Below are 23,183 nucleotides of genomic sequence, written 5' to 3'. Positions count from 1 at the left end.
ACTTAACGAAGCTCTTGAAAAAATATTTTACTAATATGTCAATATATACCCTGCAAACTTGTTTTTTTAACATTAACGTTGATTATAAATTTGTAAGATAAAATTTAACAAGAAATAATAAATTAATAATTAATGAATTAAATTGAATTTTAAAAACTACCAAATTAAAAAATTTTAATAATTAATATATTAAATTATAATTCTTAAAATTATACAATTATAAATTTTTATTATAAAATTGTATTATTATATTATATATATATATTTCTTTTTTACTTTTGTCATAATTATTCAGTGACTCGCAGTTAGTAAAAATAGCTACGGAATTAAAAGATTTAGTACATCGTTCTCTATTTTGGAAAGGATTAGAAGTATTTCTCTTGCGTAAAACAACATTACCTTTAAGCTTGCGCAATGCATGTTTTTGTTTAATTATTCTAACCACGCAATGCATTCATATAGTACTTGACTTAATATAAAAATTTTGAGAAAAATATATTTTTTCTTCGATAATGCAAATTTAGGTATTATCAATTATATATATAATTTTGATCAAAATCGACTCGAGTAAATATTTGTTATTTACATATTTCAGATTGAAATTAAATAACGCGGAAATATTCAGGATTTCCGTGTTTATCTTCAAAAATATAAAAATATAAAGATTATGCAACTGTATATAACTGCACATCATGATCGATTATTTTGCTTTGTTTTACTTGCGGATTATTAACGTTAAAAATTGTGTTCGAAATTTTTTAAGAAACATTTTGACGCTGTTTGATATTTAAATATTAGTAATTTGATCTTAAAAAGTTCATGTTAATTTATGATAAAATTTTCATTTCATATTTAATTTTTTTTACAAAATTATAATATACATTATCTTTAATATTTTGTATAAATTAAAGGTATTAACTGTAGCCAAGTTGGTAGGAGGAACTATACAATATTTCAGTCATTAAGTGGAGCATAACACAAAGATTGATGATTTTTCAAGAAACACAAAAAACAGATATTGTGTATCTGCAGAAAAAATTTTCAATTATTTTATTACATATTCTCTCTCTCTCTCTCTCTTTTTTCTAAAGAAAAGACCGTAAGATATTTTTCTGAAATAATTGCATATGAAAACTCGCGTCACTAGCATTAGTTGTCCGCTCAACGGCTCGCTTGAAAATTCATAGAACGTACGTACGGCATTAATATAGTTGTAGAGTGATAAACCGTCGTCCCACGGTTCCTCTTTCTCACAGGACAGATTTGCTGGTCTTAAATCGTGACTACGATCCAGAGCTGCCAAACCGTGCGCGAAAACCTGCACGCTATCGTACACCAAAGCTGGTTCTGCCTGAAACATACGTTTCTTTTTGACGAGAATTCGTGCTTTGCGAGTTGTACGAAAAATTTTAGCTTCAACTTTAGAATTATTACATGGACAAAACTTTGCCAGCACCTACTGATGCAAATATAGATCGGGCTAAATTGTGATTAAATTTTAATGAGACTCGTTTTTAATTCTGTAGCTTAATGATTGGCCGATTATTATTCATACTTGTTGAAAATCAAAAGTTCTGTTTCATTTTACAGGCAAAGTTTGTTCTTGTAAGGCAGAATATTAAATGTATTCGATATAAAACACTGATTTTACTTAAAATCAATTACACAAAAATTTGCTTTTTGTAATTTAAAATTATAAGTCGATATGTCTTCAATTTAACAATTGTTGAATTTAAAATTTGGTAAGATTTTGAGATAGCATTAGTGAGAAAAAACTTATGAAGGAACGAATTTAAATATATCGATCTTCTCATATTAATATGTTAAGGAGCGAACTCTGGGGAGTAAACTCTGGGAGGTAAACTTAGCTATTTCAGCAGATGGGATGGCCATCTTCGAAGTCCTTGAGAGAAAACCGTGCTTAGTGCACTCAATTGATCCGAATTAATGACATTGCGGCGGTGGCCGCGGGCGAAACTCACTTAATTACTGAAGGGCTGACAAAGCTCGAACTGGACAGAGCTCTGCTGACCAATTCGGTTTATTCGACTTTTCAATTCCCTCTGCTTTTAGTCTATATTTGTTCGAAGCTAGCTTATACCATAAATTCATATACTATTTTGTAATCTCGTAATTAATTGTTATTGTAAATCTTAAAAATATTATGCTCTTAAACACTATTCTGTAGTACTCATTGAATTTTGAATCTGTTTTAAATAATGTATATTTTACGTCAGATTGCAGAGAATAGTGTTTTGTTCATAATTTTATGAGTGAGTTTATCTTCAAAATTTTATAAAAATTTCTGCAACGCGCTGTACTATAACAATGAATTAGTGAAGAAAGCATTAATTCTTTGTTGCATTGAAATTTCCATCAACCTGAATGATTCCCGTTTTGTTCAGAATGGCATGTCCAATCGCTGGTTGGAAACGTTCCATCTGCTTGAGTATTTCAGCAACTTTAGGCTCTTCAAGATCCACCAAGCGAAAGGCCGTCATGTTCACGCTGTTATATTTGAAATCTTCTAGATCAAACGTTTCTATATCCTGTAAAAACAAATGTAGAGAAAAAGCTTTGTTTAATTTATCCAATTAAATTCAATGTGTATCCGTAGAGTTAACTTTAATATATTTTATAATATCTTTATATTTTAATACTAACTGAATTTTCGACAATAAATTGCGTTAATGTATAATAAAATTCAAAATAAATACAAAGTTAGTTATGTTAAATATTAAAATTTTAAATATTAAAATCAGTGACACATTTAATTTTAACATCAATAATTTCTATTAATTAGATTAATAAGCGACAGATATTCTATAACGGTTAAATTTTAGTCTCAAGTATATATCGAACACTGTGTCAGTTATTAGTAATATTTTGTAAAAATTGTAAAAAAGGAATTTCTTGTTTTATATTTAGGTCGATTTAGTATGTATACTTATGTATTCTACAAATACATAAGGCTATTAATTTATTCATCATCTTCAAATGATAAGGAATTCGACCGGACACGAGGTATTTGAGAAAATGTAACTGAGATAAATTCTTTCCCGCTCGCGGCGCAGTTATGGGGTAGGTCGACTAAATTGAAGAAAAATGAGGCAGTTCCAACGATTTCCGTCATCGTCGTAATTGCAATCGTTATAGCGTAACCAATCTCAGCCAGTCTCGCCTAGGAAGCCTCGAGAGGGTATGATTTATAATTATACGGTGCTGCAGCGTTCACGACGTAGATCGTTAAAGTAAATAACGCGACTTCTCCATAGGGTCATTCACCGACAACTACGTAAGTTACTGCATAACAAAGTCGATCGTGGCAGATAAAGCTTCATTTCCGTTCTTAAGCGGTTTCTTTTTTGTCTCTTTCATTATTACCTATATTACTTTTTTCTTTAACCCCATCATCTCGCTGTGTATCCGAGAAGGATTGGAAAGTTAATTTTTAAATAACCAAATACGTTATGCTCGTTACCGAGTCAAGAAAAAACCAATTAACGTTACTATTATTTAAAAAGTAACGATTTGTTACTTTTCTGTTACTGTTTTAATGTTGAAACAGGGTCAGTCTAAAAAATTTGGCAATATTTTTTGTTTAAGTATTTTTAGTTTAAAAGCAGTAAACAACAATGATATTAGATTGATATGAAAACGTAATTAAATAAAAAAATTGATGTGAAAACATAATTAAAAAAGTAAATGCTTTCTCAATCCGAGCTAAAACTTTGTACATAATAATATTTCAGAGTGAATTTATATAGGGTGAATTTATGTAGTATACCTACATATTTAAGTTTTACGATAAATTTTGATTTTGAAATGCAATCCGGTTGAGATAACATTTTTCACAATAAATTTTTTAGTACATGGCATCACTTTGATCAAACTTAAAGATTATTGTGGTATGGATTATTATGATATTCATGAAGTTTGTTATTCTCCTGCTGTTCTGTGATTAGTTTATAACATTCTAAGAACCGTATTAACATCTTAAATTACTTAAAACGATCTTGATGTAAGAACGAATTATGAATACCGGCCAAAGATTGAAGATTGAATATACAAAAATTATCATTAATAGTCATAAATAGGTTTGAAATACAAAAAGTAATGATAAAAATAATTGTAAAATTTGTTACTGTTGCCAAAAAAATGTAACTACCGTTAAAGTTATTAAAAAAAAGAAGGTAACATTGCTACTAGTCTGTTACCAAGAAAGTAATTGTAACGATAATGGCATTACAAGTACTGAGTTACTTTCAATCCCAGGTATCCGATCTACCCTCTTGAATCACGGTATCACCGTTTTTTGCTGTTTGGAGAAAGTTACGTAACATCCTCTGAAAATGATTTATTTAGAGACGCGCGGATGTACTCACTCCTTATACGGAGTCTAATGGGAGATTCGCATCCCAGGAGTGCATTAAACCTTTTTGCGAGATTGCACGCGGTAGTGGATATTTTTTGAATCATTGGATCATAACGAAGCGTATTTTTTATTCCATTAAATTAATTGATTATTTACTAGAATATTTTTCAAAATCATATTTTAAGTTCAACATGATTTTATCACTGTTCTATCATTGTTATAGCACTTTATACATATTGTTTCGTGTAGCTTCATTTAGCTTAAACTGTCTACAATTTTAATGAATTTGCTCAACTCGTTCATGAATTGCTATATAGATTATTATTTGTTTTAATGAGAGTACGAAATTATAACGAATTTTTATTAGAGAAGGTGGTATTATGGCCAGTGTACATATTGTGGCCTCCCTTAATATCTTCTATTATATAGCAAATCTTAATGATTACTTATGGAATTATTAGTTCAGTAGCTCACCGTTACACCATAACGCTAATATTACCATCTACTTAATAGCCAGCACTTATTATAACGCATTTTTACTTTCAAGTATTTCGAAACGTTTCTGAAGTACACTTTAGCATTTAATTACACCTACTTCCCCCCCTTATTTTTCTTAAACTTGAGCGTATTATCACACGAATATACATATGTATTTTTGAGTGTGTTATTTGCTATTTAACATTTTATTTGACTATATATATTTTGAGTCATACAAATTTAAACAATATCATGGCATTTTTCTAATGTGGCCTTCTATGGATATTGATTACTCACGATCTCTTTTTTGAGGTTTTCATATTAAAATAATTATTTAATAATCGATTGTAACTCTACTGTTAATCTATAGTTTATATTACGTGTACTATTTTTAGTACTGAGATTTTTAGTACTGAGCAGCTTATATGCAGAAGTTATGTGAATGTATATATATTCATTTGCATATATTTTAAAATGATTTTCATTTTTGTTCATTTTGTAACCAAATACTGTTTTCTAAACAAAACTAATATTTTAAGGCTATTTTTATGGAAGGCCATATTACCGCCCATTTTTTTCTTAGAGTAATTACGTAATGTCGCCACATTTTTATTAATAGTATCCTAAGTAATAAATATTTCGTAACTTTGAGTCTAGAATCGATTCAATGACATTTTAATGTAATTGTCAAGTGTTAAACTGAAATATTGATTATTAACAAAGTTATTGTGTAACTGGGTTGCCATAATACCACCTTTTTTCCTCTATATTAATACATACAAAATTGTTTATATCGTAAACACGGTTTCTCATTTTTGTTTACTAAGACTTTTTTACTCAGTATGATGTGTATTATTTACAATATAAATGCTGAATGGTTTTTTTTAACATCCTGTATATTTATTCTATTTTAATTCTATAATATAAATATTATATTATTAAATATTTTTACAATGTAAATATTATATAAAAAGATTAGCAAACAATTGTTAATCAATAATCACAAGAAATGAACTTTGCAAATAACTCTACTGCTACCGTATGCAATATTGTTCACAGTTAGATACATACGTATGTACGTACATACATATCTTTTAACAAATACATACATACACATCCCTTGCTGTTGCCTAATGAAATATAGTCGAATCGATATTTGATCAACGATAAACGCATTCGTGATATGAGTTTCCGTACTATAATTATCTTGTTGCTAATATACATCGATCTCTGACTAATAAACTAACTAAATGCCGGAATGTAGCAGTTTGTATCAACGGCAATGTTTTGTTGTTCATTCCCTCCCCCCCTCCGTGTTTGCATTTATTAGTAGTACGAATTAGCTCCCCGTTTCCTGCAATTAAGGATTGATTAATGGAAGCCAGTTAAATCAAATATATTGCTGAAATCATTTTATGATGTAAACGTCACGATCAGATGCGTTATTATCATTAATTAATCTCGACATATTTGCAGAAAAAATTGCAGTATCTAACAGCGATTCGGTTTCGTGTACTGGTCTGTCGTTATGAGCCGCAAAATTCGAAGGGGACATTTGCGAGAGACATGTCGAGCGTGTATGCTTATACGAGTGCAAATGCATCAAGCAAGAATGTACAGTTCTCTGTCCTTCAGTGAATGTACACAGTCTGTAGTTTGAATTTGTATGTCATAACTTAGGCTAGCCTAGGGGTTTGTATGCGCCGTTAGCTCCATTTAAGATAGAGATTTGCACTGAATGAAACGACGAATTGGAATTTCGCTTGTGTGCGATTCAAAAGGCGGGGAGGGTAATATGTCAAAGAAGAGCGTACTGGCCGAGAAGAGAGAAATGCGCGGCGACACGAGCTTTCTGTGATCATGTCAGGGGAATATCCGATATATGCGCCGCCTCGCCCATCCGTGGGAAGTCTAATTCCTACCACCGTCTATGTTCTAGGACAAGTACGGGGTAATACACATAATAAGCTGCATGGAATGTACAAAGAGAGGTGGGATCGACAGAAGCGCGATATATGCCGGTTATGAAGATGATGAATGGTACACAGAGTCTCGTCTATAAGTATTCCCATATGCGTCTGAAATAGATACTGATTTTTTACATATTATGCGATATTGCATGCCAAATAAATGTTGAGTGAAATAAATCTTCATGCACAAGTGCCATTTATAATCATTTATAATCAATGAGCTGTTCAATGATTCTATAGTAATACACTTAATTAAACTTGATGCTCCATTATAATCGACAGATGTGCAAGATTTATTAATTACCTATTAAAATACATTAATGCAATATTTAAACGCAGATTGAATCGAGTTTCGAACCAAAATGTAATTCTGATTGTAATTATATTAATATGAGAATTGAATTGATAATGAAATTATATCAAGGAAGAGTAGTAATTCAGTTTGTATTTTTATATTAGAATATTTAGAGAGGATTTATTTTATTTTGAGTGGATGTTAACAAATAAGATTAAAATTTTTATTAAATTAATGTTAATAATATTGCGGAGCAAAAATAAATTAATCTTATACCATAAGTGGAAATTAGACCGAAAAGACTAGATCAAGTAAGAGAAAGAATCTTATTTCGAAGCGGATATCGTTTAATAATATTTATATGCAAATTTATAAATACATTTTTTCAGTTCTGTAAACTGCTCGTCGTTTCGGTTTATTGGACGCAATCATAAACTGAAGCTGGAAATAACATCACATATTACATTGATCGTCAACTTTAATAATGGTGCTAATAAGCATCTTTTAGACATTTCAAAGAACTTATTATTGTGAAAAATATATCGCCTCGGCAAGGATTTAAATCTGGAACTCGTTACTTTCCGATACGTTTCGGCCAGAAATAGGACTCTTTCTATTATAAAAATAATCTTCAACGTTATTATAAGAAAATTTGTTTTAACCAAGGATTTTGTACACACAAGCTTAATCTGAATAGTTTTAATATGCACAGCTTAAATGTTTTTTCCTTTTGTCTTTGACGAAACTGAGTATGAAGATGTACTTACAAAGGTTGTGAACATGTAGTGATATCTGTAGTCATTCATTTGCAGTTGCAATATCTGTAAGAAATTAAAAAGAAAATTATATTTGAGGGATTTCACAATTAATATATTTTGTAACTTCATCGTGCCATAAATATGTATTACGATGCCATTAAAAGTAAATTTATATTGCCATGTTTTACTCCTATAATATTGTTTCGTAGTCAATATTTTGACAATGTGGTTTTATGATGGCGTTTTAGATATAGATCTGCACACATGTTTTATGTATACATTTCGACCTATCCATATATATTGCAGTATGAACATTTGCACAACAAATATTATATTGCAATATTGTCATTTCACTACACATTGATATTGCATCCTTTGTAGCTTGATATAATTCGTCGTTTTTCATTCTCCGTAGTAAGGCCATGGCCATATGTATAAATCGATCGAGCTGAGATGGAAGCGAGTCAGATAAAAGAGGTCTTGCGCGGATCTTTCCGTGGAAAAACCTCTTGGAAAGGAAAAGCGGATGGTACGAAACGGGCGTGCGAGGTTAAAAGGATATACGAGACTCGTTGCATGAAAGCATGGACGTTTTTTGATTACTCGACCGGTCGAGGGTTATCCTTGGAAATTCCCGAAGGACGTAGCATGCAAATAACAGGTTTGCTTCGACCGCATCTGAAGCAAGATTGCTTTCCGGAGTGCCGCTGACAAGGTTGTGGAAACGAACAAAATCTAATCCCTTTTGCTTCCAATGTATTTACAGTTTTAATCTTTAGATAGCGAACAAGTTTTACCACATTTCCTGGATTTGAATACTTTTCTATAATGCACAATTGTTTTACTTTTCGTTTTATATTTGTCTGCGATTGTCTGATAATTTCGTAATTATCTCTTTGTTTATAGCAATTTTCTATTACACACGTATAAAATTATTCCTGTTTACTTTACACACTTTGCTAATTGACTATGTGTTATTTAATTTACTACAGAGTAAATTCTAACATTTTACGTCAACATTATTTATACGAGGTCTGCATATAATTGCATTACATACATTATGCAGGCCCAATCGAATGTAATTTTATTTTGTATTTATGTTACACAATTCATTGAAAATTAAACACTGAATAATTTATGGCGCTGTTGTCTCATGTTTATTATGTACATAAATTACGGCAAGTCGCGATTTTTCTCACGGTATTGATTGTCCTAAGTTATAACGAACAAATTTTATCGTTTTTAGCAATATATTTTAGCATCTTCACAATTGAGAAACGAATCGATAACGCGTGTTTCAATAGTGAGCAATCGAGGCGTGTATTTCCGGCACGTTGATCACTTGCCCGATTATGCAAATTTTTCTATTTGTCGGCCGCGCACGCAGCAGCATTTCCAAAAGTGTCGGGAAAAACATCGAGTGCTTTTATCACTTCAAGCGAGCGTGAAATGGCATACGATTTTCATGAATTATTTTCACCTTGTTTTGTTACCTCTAACAATTCGAGCGATTTAATTTTACGATTTGCTGATTTGCGTCGTGCGTTTGCAAATAGGTGGTTAAATATTACAAAAAAATTACATATATTAAAAAAAAAATATTACGTTGTATCGTGAGTGCTCACGAATGTAATGGTCTATATAACCAAAAAAATTATTATGCTGTTGAGCATAAATAATAAATAAATTGTGCAATATAAAATATAAAGAGACATTAAATACGTTAGAAGCTTCTATACTTTACAAGCACGAATTGATATTCATTATTTATTTATTATTGTCAAAGCATTTGAAAAGAATTTATTAAATATTTCAGTAATCTATTAGATTACTGAATTATCTTCATGATATCGTTAATTTTTATTACCGTCGCCGTTATGAATATTATATGTCCTACGTAATACAAATATATTGCTAGAAATATAAATTTCTAAAAGCTTCACCTGTTATTAGATAATACAATATACCTATAATAATTTAAAAATATAAAAGACATTTAAAATTTAAATTTACTCTACTTTGCGATCTACTTACATATCTACTTATATCGCTTTAGGATACATTTTAATAACATTTTTTGAACCCTGCATTTTCATTTCGAATCTAAAACTAGAAGGCAACAAGAAGCGTTGTTTTGGAAAGAAAAACTGCAACGACCAGTCGCCATTAATCCCTATTGCAAAAGTCCTTTTAATCTCCGAGCAACCGAGTCCCTTTGCATGATTCGGGAAAGTTATTTATGAGCTGCGATGCGTCCCGTGTACAGATTTTTGCTTGTTTTCTCTTTTTCTTTTCTTTTGCATCCAGTAAACAACATGTTTTCCGTCTATACGACCGCCATAAGCCGTATTTTTTACACCCCTTATTTTCAATACGATTCTAACGATTCTATTCGGTATAAAAGAAGTTAATACCTTTTGACAGGTATTAAACTAAAGTGTCTCGCGGAGAAAGAACAATTATTCACAATCACATGTGTGTATCCATATCACTCACGTCGGATGCATCGATGACAGTGCGGGAATTTCTTCTCCGATTTTTTTTTTTTTTTTTTCAAATAAGTACTAACAATTCGGAAAAAAACAAAATTTTTCGTTGATGGAATTCTAATATTTCTTCTTTTGTGAAACAAGTCTGAAGGGGAACGTTTTGTTAGCATGTATTTGTTTTGTTCATTTCAGATACTTTCGTATTTATGTTATTACGATCACTTATTTATATATATTTACGGTCACTTAAATATATATTTGTATTGTATGTTTTTCTACATTTTGTTAGTTTCCCCTTTTCCTTGCAAAACTTTAATACGTATTAATTTATAACAAGATACGTGTTCAAGTTTTGCAAGGGGAAATTAATAAAATGTAGAGACATACAAAACAAATATATGTATATTTATAAAATAAGTGACCGTAATAACACAAATCTGGCAGAGAGATTTTATATTTGAATGATTTAGGTTTGCACGGTCTGCAACTCTTTTATAATATTTCGTATTTTATTGCAAAAATATATGGTATCTATCTGAATAAAGCAACTTGTCAAGATTTATCATGCTAGAGATTAACGGTATGAAAAAATAGCAGGAGGGACATACGTGCGGAGGGGAAAGATACGTTCGTGTTCTTGTTTTCGAAATGTAATTTTAACATGATGAAAAAAAGATGATGAATGTACAATATAAATGGAGATTGTTGAAATCTTTGAAGATACATGAACGATATCGACATTTAAACATTCAGACTTTATGAAACAATATTAAATATCGAATCGTTTAAGACTCACTGCTCGGAAGAATTGCTGCATGTGCGCTGGATCTGTGTCAACAATCAACTTGAAGATCTCTTTGTGTCTAACCTCCCGCAGGACCTGCCTGTAGGATGCAGGGCCCGCCTGACGAATGTACATTTCCGTTCTCACGGATGGCGGGGATTTTACGAGATCCTGCAGTTTGAACAGCCCTGCAAAAACAGAAGAGAGGTATTTTTTCACGGCAAATTGGTCCTCGGCGTAATGCCAAGTTTCATCATTGCGCGTGCTTGTTATATTTTTTAATCCTTTCCTTTATGAAACATTTAAAGTTACGTCACAACTAGTATTTCAAATTGATTGACGTTGCTTGTTGCAGTTATCCTAAATATTTATACGAACTCACTATTTATATCTCATCACTTTTATATCATATATTAAATAGTATGGAAATACTTTCTCATGAGTTAGGACAAAGTTTTTCAACTGGTGTGCCATGGCTGGTTAACCGCAAATAGTTTCAAAATGTGCCGTGAAAATTTTAGAAAAGGTAAAAAGAAATAGGAAAATTAAAGTTTAGAAATAAGTAAAGAAGTGAATAAGATGCAAAGTATAAAATATTTAAAAAATTGAAATAATTACTTAAAGTATGTTTTGTTTACTCTTATTTTAATCACAATAATATCTCGTTAGTACAATAAAATTTAAAACAATCAAATCAAATAAAAAATAATAACATTAGAATTTCACTGTTTATTACTGAATGTTGTATTGGTGATATTTGATAAAAAACGTTTGATGATAAACGCTAAAGCTTAATGATGTGCACTTAATGATGTGTGTACCCTCCTCGCCAAATTTGTTAGTTAATATGCCCCGAATTGAAAAACGCGTTGAATTAAAGTAATAAAATTTTAATTATTTCTGAAATTGACATTTTTTATTCTGTTTTGTTTGTTAATTATTTTAACAATGATGGAAATAGCGGATTTATTCCTAAATTATACTGTTAACGAGAAATGAATAAAATAATTCGAAACACTGGTATAAAAATTCGATAATATTTTCTTTGCAATGCGTAATAAATGAAATAACCAATTTTCTGGAATGGTGATAGAAGTCTTCCACAATCCTCCACTCGTACATTGTAATCTAACCGACATCTATGTTCTTATGGAAATGAAACGTGTTATTTTTACGTATATAGGTATGGGTTCAGACATAATGTAAGAATAATGGGTTTTTGTATGACAGAAATGGACGAGTTGATAAAATACTCATCGTTTACCATCTGTGGCAAAAGAACGATGTGGGAACACAAACTTGTTAATTTGATTTACAGAGAGAGATTTGCGATTAAACTATCAAAACCGTGACTTTGATAACAAACTTTTCATAACTACTTTTACAGCGTTAAGAGGGTTTGCGAAGATGTAGCTAAAAAGGTATCACGACTTTCACAATTTACTTCCATCCGATTGTTCTTCGACTACTTCTTAAGTTGCACTGTCGACTCGAGATTTCCGTCGCGTGCACAGAATCCATTACATACGTATGCGATTACATTCGCCCGCGGTTCATTCTCCGCGTCAATCTGATCGACATTAATCACAGTTTAATTCTTATCTTTTTTTTCTTGTTTTAATTAAGAGAGAACAATAATGAAAATTAATCAGGTATATATAGTATTTGAATAATTTAATTGATAAAATACTTTATATTATTTTATGGCTTCATAAGAAAAAAAGTTGATGCAGAACGAATGAGAAAGAAAAATATTATTGTTGATCTATTGTTAATGTATTCAGCACATTAGACGCTTTCAATTTCCAAGCGGCAAGTTTTCTCTGGACTTTACTCAAAGATACAAATCTGATAAAGTTGCAAGATCTTCGGTGCAATCCTACTTTTCCGTATTTCTGAAAGAGACTTCTTGGACATCCAGATAGGTGCCTCCAACTTTGAGCTTGCTAATTACTTCTTCGTAATGATCGCAACGAATAGAGCGATGGCAAGAAGAGGATGGATAAACAGCTAAAGGACGGCGAAAGAGAAGCAGAAGAAGATAAATTTTCTGGCGCGTTAACGAGCGCAGCTCGCAGGAGAGCTGGCACTTTCCGCAAAATGTAAAAATGAAAAATGGTAAACTTCACTTTCGGAACAAATCGAGCAATTACGGCCGCTTGCATACTTCTCCGCTTGTACACAAGATGCTTTTAAACTCAAGAACTTAATTTCACTGACAGTTTTTTTTTTATTTATTAAGTTGGTGTTGAGTTTTCCCGTGTTGAACCAGATTCTCTGACAATTTTCTGACACTAATAACTTGCTTATTATAAGCGATTGAAAGTAAAGTAAATTTTACGAGATTCTTGAAATGTAGTAAATATAACTTCGTAACAAGTTTATTAAATAACAGAATTATATTTGTGTATTTAAATAAACTTTATTAAGTTAAATTTATGTAAACAACTTGGATTGAGGGAATGGAAATATCTCAGATAATAAAGGGTTATAATGAAGATCGAGGTTCTCTCTCTCTCTCTCTCTCTCCTAGAATATTTTATATATAAAAGATTACCACGAGCATCATACCCGACCAAGAAACGTGTGAAAGGGAAAGTAGGAAAATTGCGCAGGGTAGTCTGGTTTACAAAATTAACTCAGTAGATAGCAGTAGCTATACACAGTGTTATATCTGGAAATTTATGATGGCATTGTACGATACAGAGGGAAACAATTCAGGAAAAATGTGCACTAGTTTTGCGTTTTCTCATCTTATCATTTTGACGATAATGTTTATGTGCGAGATCTCTTGACCTCGTTGAAATCATAGATACAACACCAATGCAGATAATGTAAAATACTCGTTTCTGTGTAAATTCTTCAACGATGTCAAACAATATAATTTTATTACACATACACACACACACACACACACACACACGCGCGCGCGTATTCTCATTATTATTAAAAGACTGAAATCTATAAATTATTTCGAAATGCTCAGAGAATAAATAGAGACTTTTAATAAACAAATTTGATAAATCCGTTTAAAAACATTTAACTCGTTTGAGAACTTTTTTAAAAAATTGTTTTAAACATTTAAGAATTTTTTTATGATGAGTAGTATTATTAAATGCCACAATTTAATTTATCAAATGTTAAATTTTTTTTTAGAAAATAGGAAGGCAGATCTAAATGAGCACTCAGCTATATGCACTGCTTGTTCGATCAAAGTGATAATTAATTATTCAAAAGTAAAAGTAACTTTAATAGTTCTATATATCGCACTATTGCATATGTATTTCTGTCTCGAAATCATGCACGTTTCGCTCGTTGGCTCAAGCTTCTCGTCGTCATGTTAAACCATTCATTATTTTATGCCGAAAAACAAAACTTTTCATACTCGATAAAGTTTTAACGAACTGTGAAACTAGGCATTTCTCCTATGGCTATGAATAACTAAATGACAACGAGTGACGCAGGGGGCTTGCCAAATTTGCAGAGTGCTCGAGAGGTTTATTCAAAATCTCGCAGCGATTCTCATTATACTTGAAGCTCGCTAATTAAACTTATTAAACTATAATTATCGTTTGAAAATTTACAAATCACTCTACATTCACTGAAATTGTAAGTCGTATCATTCCCAATTGACGTTGACTGCTTAATATTTAATGGCGTTTAAGTGAGCGACTGTCTTTGCACGTTGAAGTTTTAACGAATTCGTGAGACGCGGATTTTCTAGACTGATGAATATTTAGGTGATCTGGGTCGTAGGGTGTTACATTTCTCCTAGCGAGCCATAGTTGAGACGCTTTCGACGCGTATTGCTTTTACGACGGGGAATTTTGAAACGCCTTGTCGTATCCCCTTGTCATGGATTTATGGTGGACTATAGATATTAAGGGGCTTGTGTAAAAAAACGCGTCTTTTCCGTTTCCTCTCGTTTTATCGCTAACGGCAACGTCCTACTTCGTGCTCCTGTTATACGGCAAGTTACATCGTCCAATCAAGAGCGGCAATTTAGGGAAGATATAAGGTCGGAGATCTCCCACTTTTCCTTCGCAGGAACTATAAGCAGAAGGATTCATTTCGTAAATGTATAAGCAGTAGATTTGCGATATCCAGCATTATCTCTTAAAATATTAAGAATGGAGAATAAAATTTTTTAGTGCGTCCAACCGAATTCGTTATAAGATCATGGCTTGAACAATAGCAATAAAACAAACGGCGACTCTTTGGATACGTTAAATCGAAAAATTGCGTAAATTTAAGAAATTCTCCTTCTGATTTCCAAATTCTGATAATACAAATCGTGATGCTTTATAAATAATTACTTGGCTATGACGATTGCGGTTTCTCCGAGGCAAATAAATGTAAATGCTTTTCCCGGATAGACGGATATGGATGGAAGAAATACGGGTGAATTCATACATTTTCCCCGTATGGACGGCGATAGTTAAAATATACTAATGCGATTCGGAAAGAATGGAGATGACAGGTGACTTTGGCGTGGATATTATGCGTCAACGCCGCGTCGGAATTTCGATGAGTCGCCGCGAATGGTGCCAGCCCGTCGCGGAATGGAAATGGGCGCCAAGAGGAGCCGCGACCAGGAGGTTAAGTTGGTGGTAAAAAGTGGCGAGGGAGTGACAGAGAGCAATCTCGTGAGCGGTCGTCGCGAGTTTACGTCGTCGTATGTAAACGCGTGCGTTACTTCTGCGAGTGACAGGCCGACATTTTGGACGGTGGCGGGCTTCCACTTCCGGCGCCTGATTCCGACGTTCTATTTGCATAGAGACGCATCGCTGACACTGCGGAGAAACCAAAAATAAAATGAAATAAAAAATGAAATAAAATAAAATAAAACGCATCTGCGTAATGAACGCGTCGACGGTGCTAACGAGATCGCCTCTTCCGTATATATATACCGTATGTATATATATATGAAGTAGTTTCCACGTTGTTGTTGTTATACATATACGAAGCCCGCTGGTCACGGTAAAATGAGTTCCATGCGGTCGGGAAATCTTTTTAACTTGGATGTCGTGTGTAGCATTGTTCGTATGTTCGTGTTCACAGTCCATCGCATATCGCGTTCCATTAGAACCATTCTTACCGTTCTGTACTCGGAAAAATATATACCGATTTAATCCCGTAATGTCCGAGTTTATTACTACGCGATATATAAAAAATTAACATTACATTGAAAATAAGATTGAAAAATGTAGATATTAATGTGAAGAGAGGAGATAATACTCTTGTAAAAATATTTTTGCTAACACGATACATTGAATATTTATATGAGTTTGTGTAGATTCTAAGGATTACCGTGACAATTTTATTGTTCTTCACTTACCATAATCTTCTTCATAGATGATAGCCACTCTAGTCCAATTTAGAAAGGAAATAAGGTCCTTGAATGCTTTGTTAAGATGATCTTGTGCGGGATATAAGTTAATGCTGAACTCCTTAAAAGTAGGCTCGAAATCGACCCTCGCTTCAAGGTGAGGAACGTCCAATGCCTCACATATACTTTGTATATGAGCACCTAAAAGTGGGTCAGACGGTCCGAAGATGCCTTGTACCGATCTGGATAATTGCTTGCAGGCTGCAATAAAAATTGAAAGATTTGAGCAATTTAATATCAAAATTTGTAACTGACATATAATTACTTCTTATTTATATTATAAATTAATTTATATCTATTTATAATTTTTGCTCATGAAAGTTTAGTTGTTTTATTGAAAGTTCAGAACTTGCAAAAAAAAAGCATTTTGATCGGTTCTTTTTAAATGAAATATTATAAACGTATTTAGAAGCGTATTTCTTATAAATTTATATACCATATTTAGAAATTTATCAATAAACGCAGGATCTCTCTTAGAAGTATTTCACTGATGTATTAAAAATAAATACTGCAATATAGTACTGTAAGATGAGCGAGGAAGACGTCAATGGGGGCATGAGGGCGTGTTAAAACGGAGATTGGAGAACGGAGACTGGCTCTGACATATCAATTTCATATTTCTAGATGAAGCGTACTTGGAAGTTCTGTATCAGCGAAAGTTGCAGTAAATTGTCGACAGGCTCTTTTGAACCTTGCTACTGTTCTTCCGTAATCTTGCATAATAGATTACTATTACAAAACAGCTTTGGCATTTTGAAAGACTTTAATAGAATTTTGAAAGAATCAATAATGAACTCTGAAATGTTCCCTTTATCGAATTCAATAAAAATCACAATGACATAAAAATTTTAATTTGCACAATTATATATACAGGGTGTTTCCAAATTAAATCGCAAAACTTCGGGAGCGTGTAGAGGAGTAAAAAACTAAGAAAAAAAGTCCTATAGACATATGCTCGTTTTTGCTCCGTTTCAGAGAAATCGAAAAAAAATGTATCAGAGCAACATTTGAGAAATCGTATCGTAGCTGCAGCGAACAGAATATCGCAAGAACAGTGCCTGGCTGCTACAAGAGCCGTGTTTGACAGATGCAATGCTTGTATTGCTGCAAGAGGTGCACATTTCGAACAAAATCTTCATTAAAAAGTTTATAAATAAAATAATTAAAATAATAAATTAAATATATTTTTTTCTTTTTTCGTGATTTCCTGCGAAACAAAGCAAAAAGGAGCATATGTCTATAGGACTTTTTTTCTTAGTTTTTTACTCCTCTACACGCTCCCGAAGTTTTGCCATTTAATTTGGAAACACCCTGTATATAAGAGATAGTAAATAATGCAGAATAATAAAAAATATGACAAATTGGATTTTTTAAATTATAAAGAATTCTTTTTTAATAAGAGTGTTTTAATTTTCAGTTAATTTTTAGTTACATTGTAAAATATAATGTAACTGCGCAAATGAGAATTTTTATTTCTACCTCGTTGTTGATTGCACATTTTATTAATTTTCTATCATTGTAAACTCGATTGTTAAATTCATTAATTTATAATTATAAATAAACGATAGTTTTAATTGAGATAATCAACTGAGAAAGGATACACATACACACACACACAATAGATAGGTTGCCCGTAACAAATCGAAGATAATAACTTGTTATATTACTTACGTTTATTTATTTAAAAAATTAACATATCAATACCTTAATGAAAATAAATTAATGAAGCCGGTGTAAAAGCTGAATGCAGAAACAGAATCGAATAACATAGTTGAAATGTAATATAATTATAATAATGGTTAACATGTGATATTGGATAATTTTATCGGAGATAAACGTAATACTTATATATTTTGCGATCTTTCGATGTACGCGTTTTCCAGTGAGCAGACAGGGAATTGATACATTCTTTTAAAGGCTCAGTTTTCTTATCTATTATCCTTGAAGGAAAAGCCCTCCGGATTGCAGTTTTATTTTTCCTTACATTGCAAATTATTCCTGGCACGCTTGTAAGAGGGAGTTGGATTGAAGGATGGATAAGTTTGATTTTGGTAGTATTACGACTATTTCTAAGAATTCTCGCTGGCTGAGTTTTATCGCTATCTTGAATTATTCACAAGCGTTTTTTTATTTCCATTGTGGAAATTATAGCTTGCGGCTACATTGAATTTCACGTATGTTGCATCACGTAGCAGCGTTTATTCTCACGAAATTAACTTTTTCATTTGTGCATTTGTCTACTAAATTACTTATTACTCGATGATATTCTTGATGGTTACAATCTTGTATTTTATCTATTACGTGATTATATTATTAAAAGTATCTAGTTAACTTGGATAATAATTAATCAAAAAGAATGTAGTTCAAGGAAATAATAACGGAATGAGAAATACTTCTTGTATAGCAACAGCGTTAGAATGTTCAGATAAAATGAATTTGTGATTTCCTTTGGTGAAAGGAAAAAGATTCGTGATTTCTTTTGTGGAAAGAATCCTGTATAATTGTAATGAAATACTTTGGGAAAGAATACTAACGATTTTGATTAAATATTCTCAGTTGTTCTCTTACATAGCATTGTTGTTTAGAGAGACGCGTTGATACAATAATTTTATATAATTTGTTTTTGCGATCTATTTATTTTGAATTAATTTGCCTTTGATATAAAGCGTACCTAAGACGATTACTCTAGCAAAGAATATTATACTTGCTGTGTGCTCGCTTAGCTGAGATTTCCGCTAATTTGTTCCTTTATAATTCTTTATAATACTTTTTGTACTACACCTGTTCGTCTAATTAAATTGTCTACACAGTAAAAAACATTTTCTACTATTTTAAAACTAGTCTTTGTTAAAATTGTTATGTTTTTAACGTGTTTATTTGGATATTAAATTAATATTTAACAGTTCTTGGTGTTAAAATAACACAATTCATGAGTAAGTGAATAAATACTTTTAAAAAAAGTAATTTAAAAAAAATGCAATTTTAAAACATAAATTCGAAGAGAAATGAATGTACATGTTAATTTAACAAATAATAAATGTTAATTTTACTGAAGAAATATGTTCTCATAGTTTGTTTTTAAATTGTATCAAAATGTTACATTTTTTATGTTAATTTTTACATAATATTATATTTGTATTACTTTTTAACATTATCTTGTGCTAAATTAAGTTAAAAATTCGAGTGGGACACGTGAAATGTGTTAAGTTTAACATTTTCCAACTGTGTTCCAAGATTTGTAAGAAGGCGCAAATATATAACGCTCCATTTTCTGGAGTGCACATTTCGTTGTTATTTGAAATTTCTCATTACGTTATTTTATCGTTGATTAAGTCCAACTGAAGTAAATAAGAATCGTCACCTCGTTATATCGCAGTTGTATTTAACGAACCGATACTTATCCTTTTTACGTTAATGAGTGTGGCATGGTTTCCGCACAATGAACTGCGTCAGTGTTTTCTCATAATTTTTATGAGCTTAATGCACGATGCGATCGCAATTTCGCGAATTATCGCAATTAAGACGATGATATTGCTATATATGGTTTAAAAAATACGTTTTTTTTAAATTGCTACAGATTCTTAATTCGTTAAATTAATAATCATTTGGAATGATTAGCTTTATTCGAAATTAATGGAACTTAGAGCAAATTTTTGTATTTTATTAATTATTCGGAACAAAGAATACAAATAAAAAAGAGATATACATAAGATGTATTATTACATAACATTTTTTTGCATAATTGACAGAATGAAAAAGAAACATTTTTTATCTTATTGTGTGATATTTTAATATTAAATCTGAAGGTTTAATTTAAATTAAATCCTTTGCATGTTTTTATTGCTAGCAGAAAGTTTAATCTGATTTTAGAAATTCTCAACGCGTATTTGTCTCTTTTTAATACAAAAGATGAAATTAATGCAAACACTAATTGCGATACACTCTTTGTGATCGTCGTTGTAATGCGGTTAAAGGATGATCCGGTAAACGTTCTCGTTAATTTCATCGTTAAAAGTTGCATAAGCAGCTGTGCATTCGCATGCTCGCGAAATTATCTCGTACAGATATATGGCAGCTTGAATTATTAGGATTAAGCCGACTGACAATGACGAGCTGCAAATCTCTTTAAAAAGCCATTGCGAAGTCGTTAGAAGAATAGAAGAGGGCGGCGGACGGGTAGGATGAGATTGTCTATTAAGATTACGAGTGCAATGTGCGAACGGAGTTTTCCCGTAGACACTGAGAAATAAAATCCAGCAAAATAATCGCTTCGTCATTTGGTTAGCTGCACGCCATTTCTGGCTTTCCGATTTCTATCTTTTCCTTTGTTTTCTATTTTCTTAGTGATCCGAACGAATTACACCTACGACGTAAATTTGAAAAGAAATTTGTTCGATGTCTTGTTTCCATGCGAGCTCGGGAAATGAAAATATCTTTTATTTTTTTTAGGGAATTATTAAAGAAGTATACAGTTTTTTTATTACCGAGTAACTTACTTTATTCTTTACAATGTAAAAGCGTGAAACGAACTTTGTGTCATGTATCCGTGATGTTAGAGAGAAGAAAACTTCTCTCAACGTAGCAAAAGCATGAACTTTTACTTTAAAACTTCTTGTTATTAACTGTTTTCGATAATACGTCAACTTTATTTCTAACAACTTAATAAAATTTCATAAAAGTAAATTAAATTTTATTAGATCCTGCCTTTTTACATTTTGCTGTACTTTTTTGACGTATTTATTGATTGATTTTCCAGTTAAATTTCTGTTGCAACAAAATAAATAAAATATTTTAACTAAGATAAAGGTAGCAATAAAATATATTTTATATTCATTTATTATAGAAGAAGAAAAATTGTTTGCTTTCGTCTTTTCTTCGAGAAATACAATATTGCGCTCTTCTGATAATTGTTTTACCAATTGACATATAATTCATTCTTCCGACAATAAGATGTCACAATACTTTGTAATCCGTACTAGATGTCCTGAAAAATTCATACAGGATTTTCTCGAGTTGAGTATTTCGCCGCAAATTCAATTTTCTATCGAGGCTTTGTTCCTCGTTTCTCGACTTGGAGAGCTCCGACATAATTGTGCGGAAAAAAGAATCCTTATGTAACAATTTTCTGCAGAATAACAGAAGAATCCTGTGTTGATTCTCTAAAATACAACTTGTTTATATTTGATGATAAAAACTCTCTTCGATAAGCCCGACTACACGAGGAGGATTGTTTATTTTACGATTTGAATATTCCGTGAATGAAAAGAGAGAGAAAAAGAATAACGTATATTGTTGTTTTGTTCTAAAAAAAATATATTTTTTAATCATAAAATATATTGAGGAAGAACGGTGTTTTAATTTTTCCATTCAGTTTTCATGATACATAAATATCCGATCCTGCCTCGGTAGGAGCCGATTTTGCGCGTGGTAGAGCAGAGTGGAGTTTCAAATCCATTTGAAAACTTTCGCATGAAGAAATCCAGGCCGTGGACACATTAGGCGAAGATAACGCAAACGGCGTGAGCATCAGCCGCGATTACTTTTAGGCGAAATGCATCACGGCATATTAGGCGCGAGTCAACCGAATTCGCGCGTACGCAACATTAAACTCGCGTAGAGATGTGCAGAAATGAGAAAATGTATATAGGCACCTATCCCGGGCGACATGAGAGATTTATCGCGGGGTGAGCCAGTTTACAAAAGAAATGTTGAAAAAGTTGCGCCGTTCGACACGGCTCAACCCCGTCCGCGAGAGAGGAAACGCAGCAGTGAGGACGGCCGGAAGGGATGCGGAGGAATCTTTCCAACCGTGGATATCATTTTAAGCACGCCATGGAGGAAAAAAAATACGTGGATTCTTGTTATACGTAATGGGATTTTATAGACATATTTATGGCTAGATACTTCCCGCTTGAGAAAATTCAAGAGGGTGTAAATGATCGCAAGATTCCCCTCGGTGTTTTGAGAAAAAGCGCTGATAAATGTATACTTCTCACTTATATGTTACTTTGATATATATTTGGCTGTTTACAGACGAGGCTTGAATAGTTTCCTTAGCAGAACTTCATGACATTTATATTTATACGTCTCTATTCATTATTTTCGTATTTGCCTTGGACACTACCCTGTTATAGCCATTCATTGTTCTATTGAATTCTGTTCTGTAAAAAAGACTCTTGAGATATGTTTTAGTGAACTTAGAATTCGCGACATAAACACGAGTCCGTCGTGACTTCTTTTATCTCGCTTGTTCAGTGTGTTGAGAATCTTCGCCGCACGTTTTAAGAAGAAAATTTTATGTGCTTTCCGGATAGTTACATAATTTAATGCTTGCATTTAATCATTGTACCATATTCGTACGGTTCGTATATAAGCAGTTCTTCCCAGCTTACACAGAATCTTCTTTATATAAAGAAACTTTTGCCTCCATAATGCCAATTGTACACATTCTCGTCAATCATACTGGAATTTTATTAAATCGTGAGTATACTTATTTCTTTCGGATAACAAAATGGCTTCTTTATTGTGTCCTTTATTGTTTGCCAAAGATGACTTGAGAATTGTGGGGATAAACCAAACAAATGGAATCTCTACTACGCAGTGTAGAATTTTGTAAGAAAACACATTTCGAAGAGACATTGCCCCG

General features: G+C 32.0%; 1 protein-coding gene across 1 annotated transcript in view; it reads right to left on the bottom strand.

Annotated features, from left to right (window-relative positions):
• The window catches only part of LOC108721397 (glutamate receptor ionotropic, kainate 2), a 69,562-nt gene that overhangs the window by 34,867 nt on the left and 11,512 nt on the right, over positions 1 to 23,183 (bottom strand). The window contains exons 4-8 of the mRNA XM_018445935.1: positions 16,487 to 16,738; positions 11,161 to 11,336; positions 7,885 to 7,938; positions 2,382 to 2,549; positions 1,199 to 1,351 (exon numbers count right to left, since the gene is read on the bottom strand). Of these exons, the coding sequence (XP_018301437.1) occupies positions 1,199 to 1,351; positions 2,382 to 2,549; positions 7,885 to 7,938; positions 11,161 to 11,336; positions 16,487 to 16,738 (803 nt within the window). The remainder of the gene's footprint in view (positions 1 to 1,198; positions 1,352 to 2,381; positions 2,550 to 7,884; positions 7,939 to 11,160; positions 11,337 to 16,486; positions 16,739 to 23,183) is intronic.

The sequence above is a fragment of the Mycetomoellerius zeteki genome, unplaced genomic scaffold, assembly GCF_001594055.1.
Source record: "Mycetomoellerius zeteki isolate Tzet28-1 unplaced genomic scaffold, Tzet1.0 scaffold169, whole genome shotgun sequence".
Classification (NCBI taxonomy): Eukaryota; Metazoa; Arthropoda; class Insecta; order Hymenoptera; family Formicidae; genus Mycetomoellerius; species Mycetomoellerius zeteki.
Note: the sequence above shows the minus strand (reverse complement) of the source record. Positions and strands in the feature narration are given on the sequence as shown.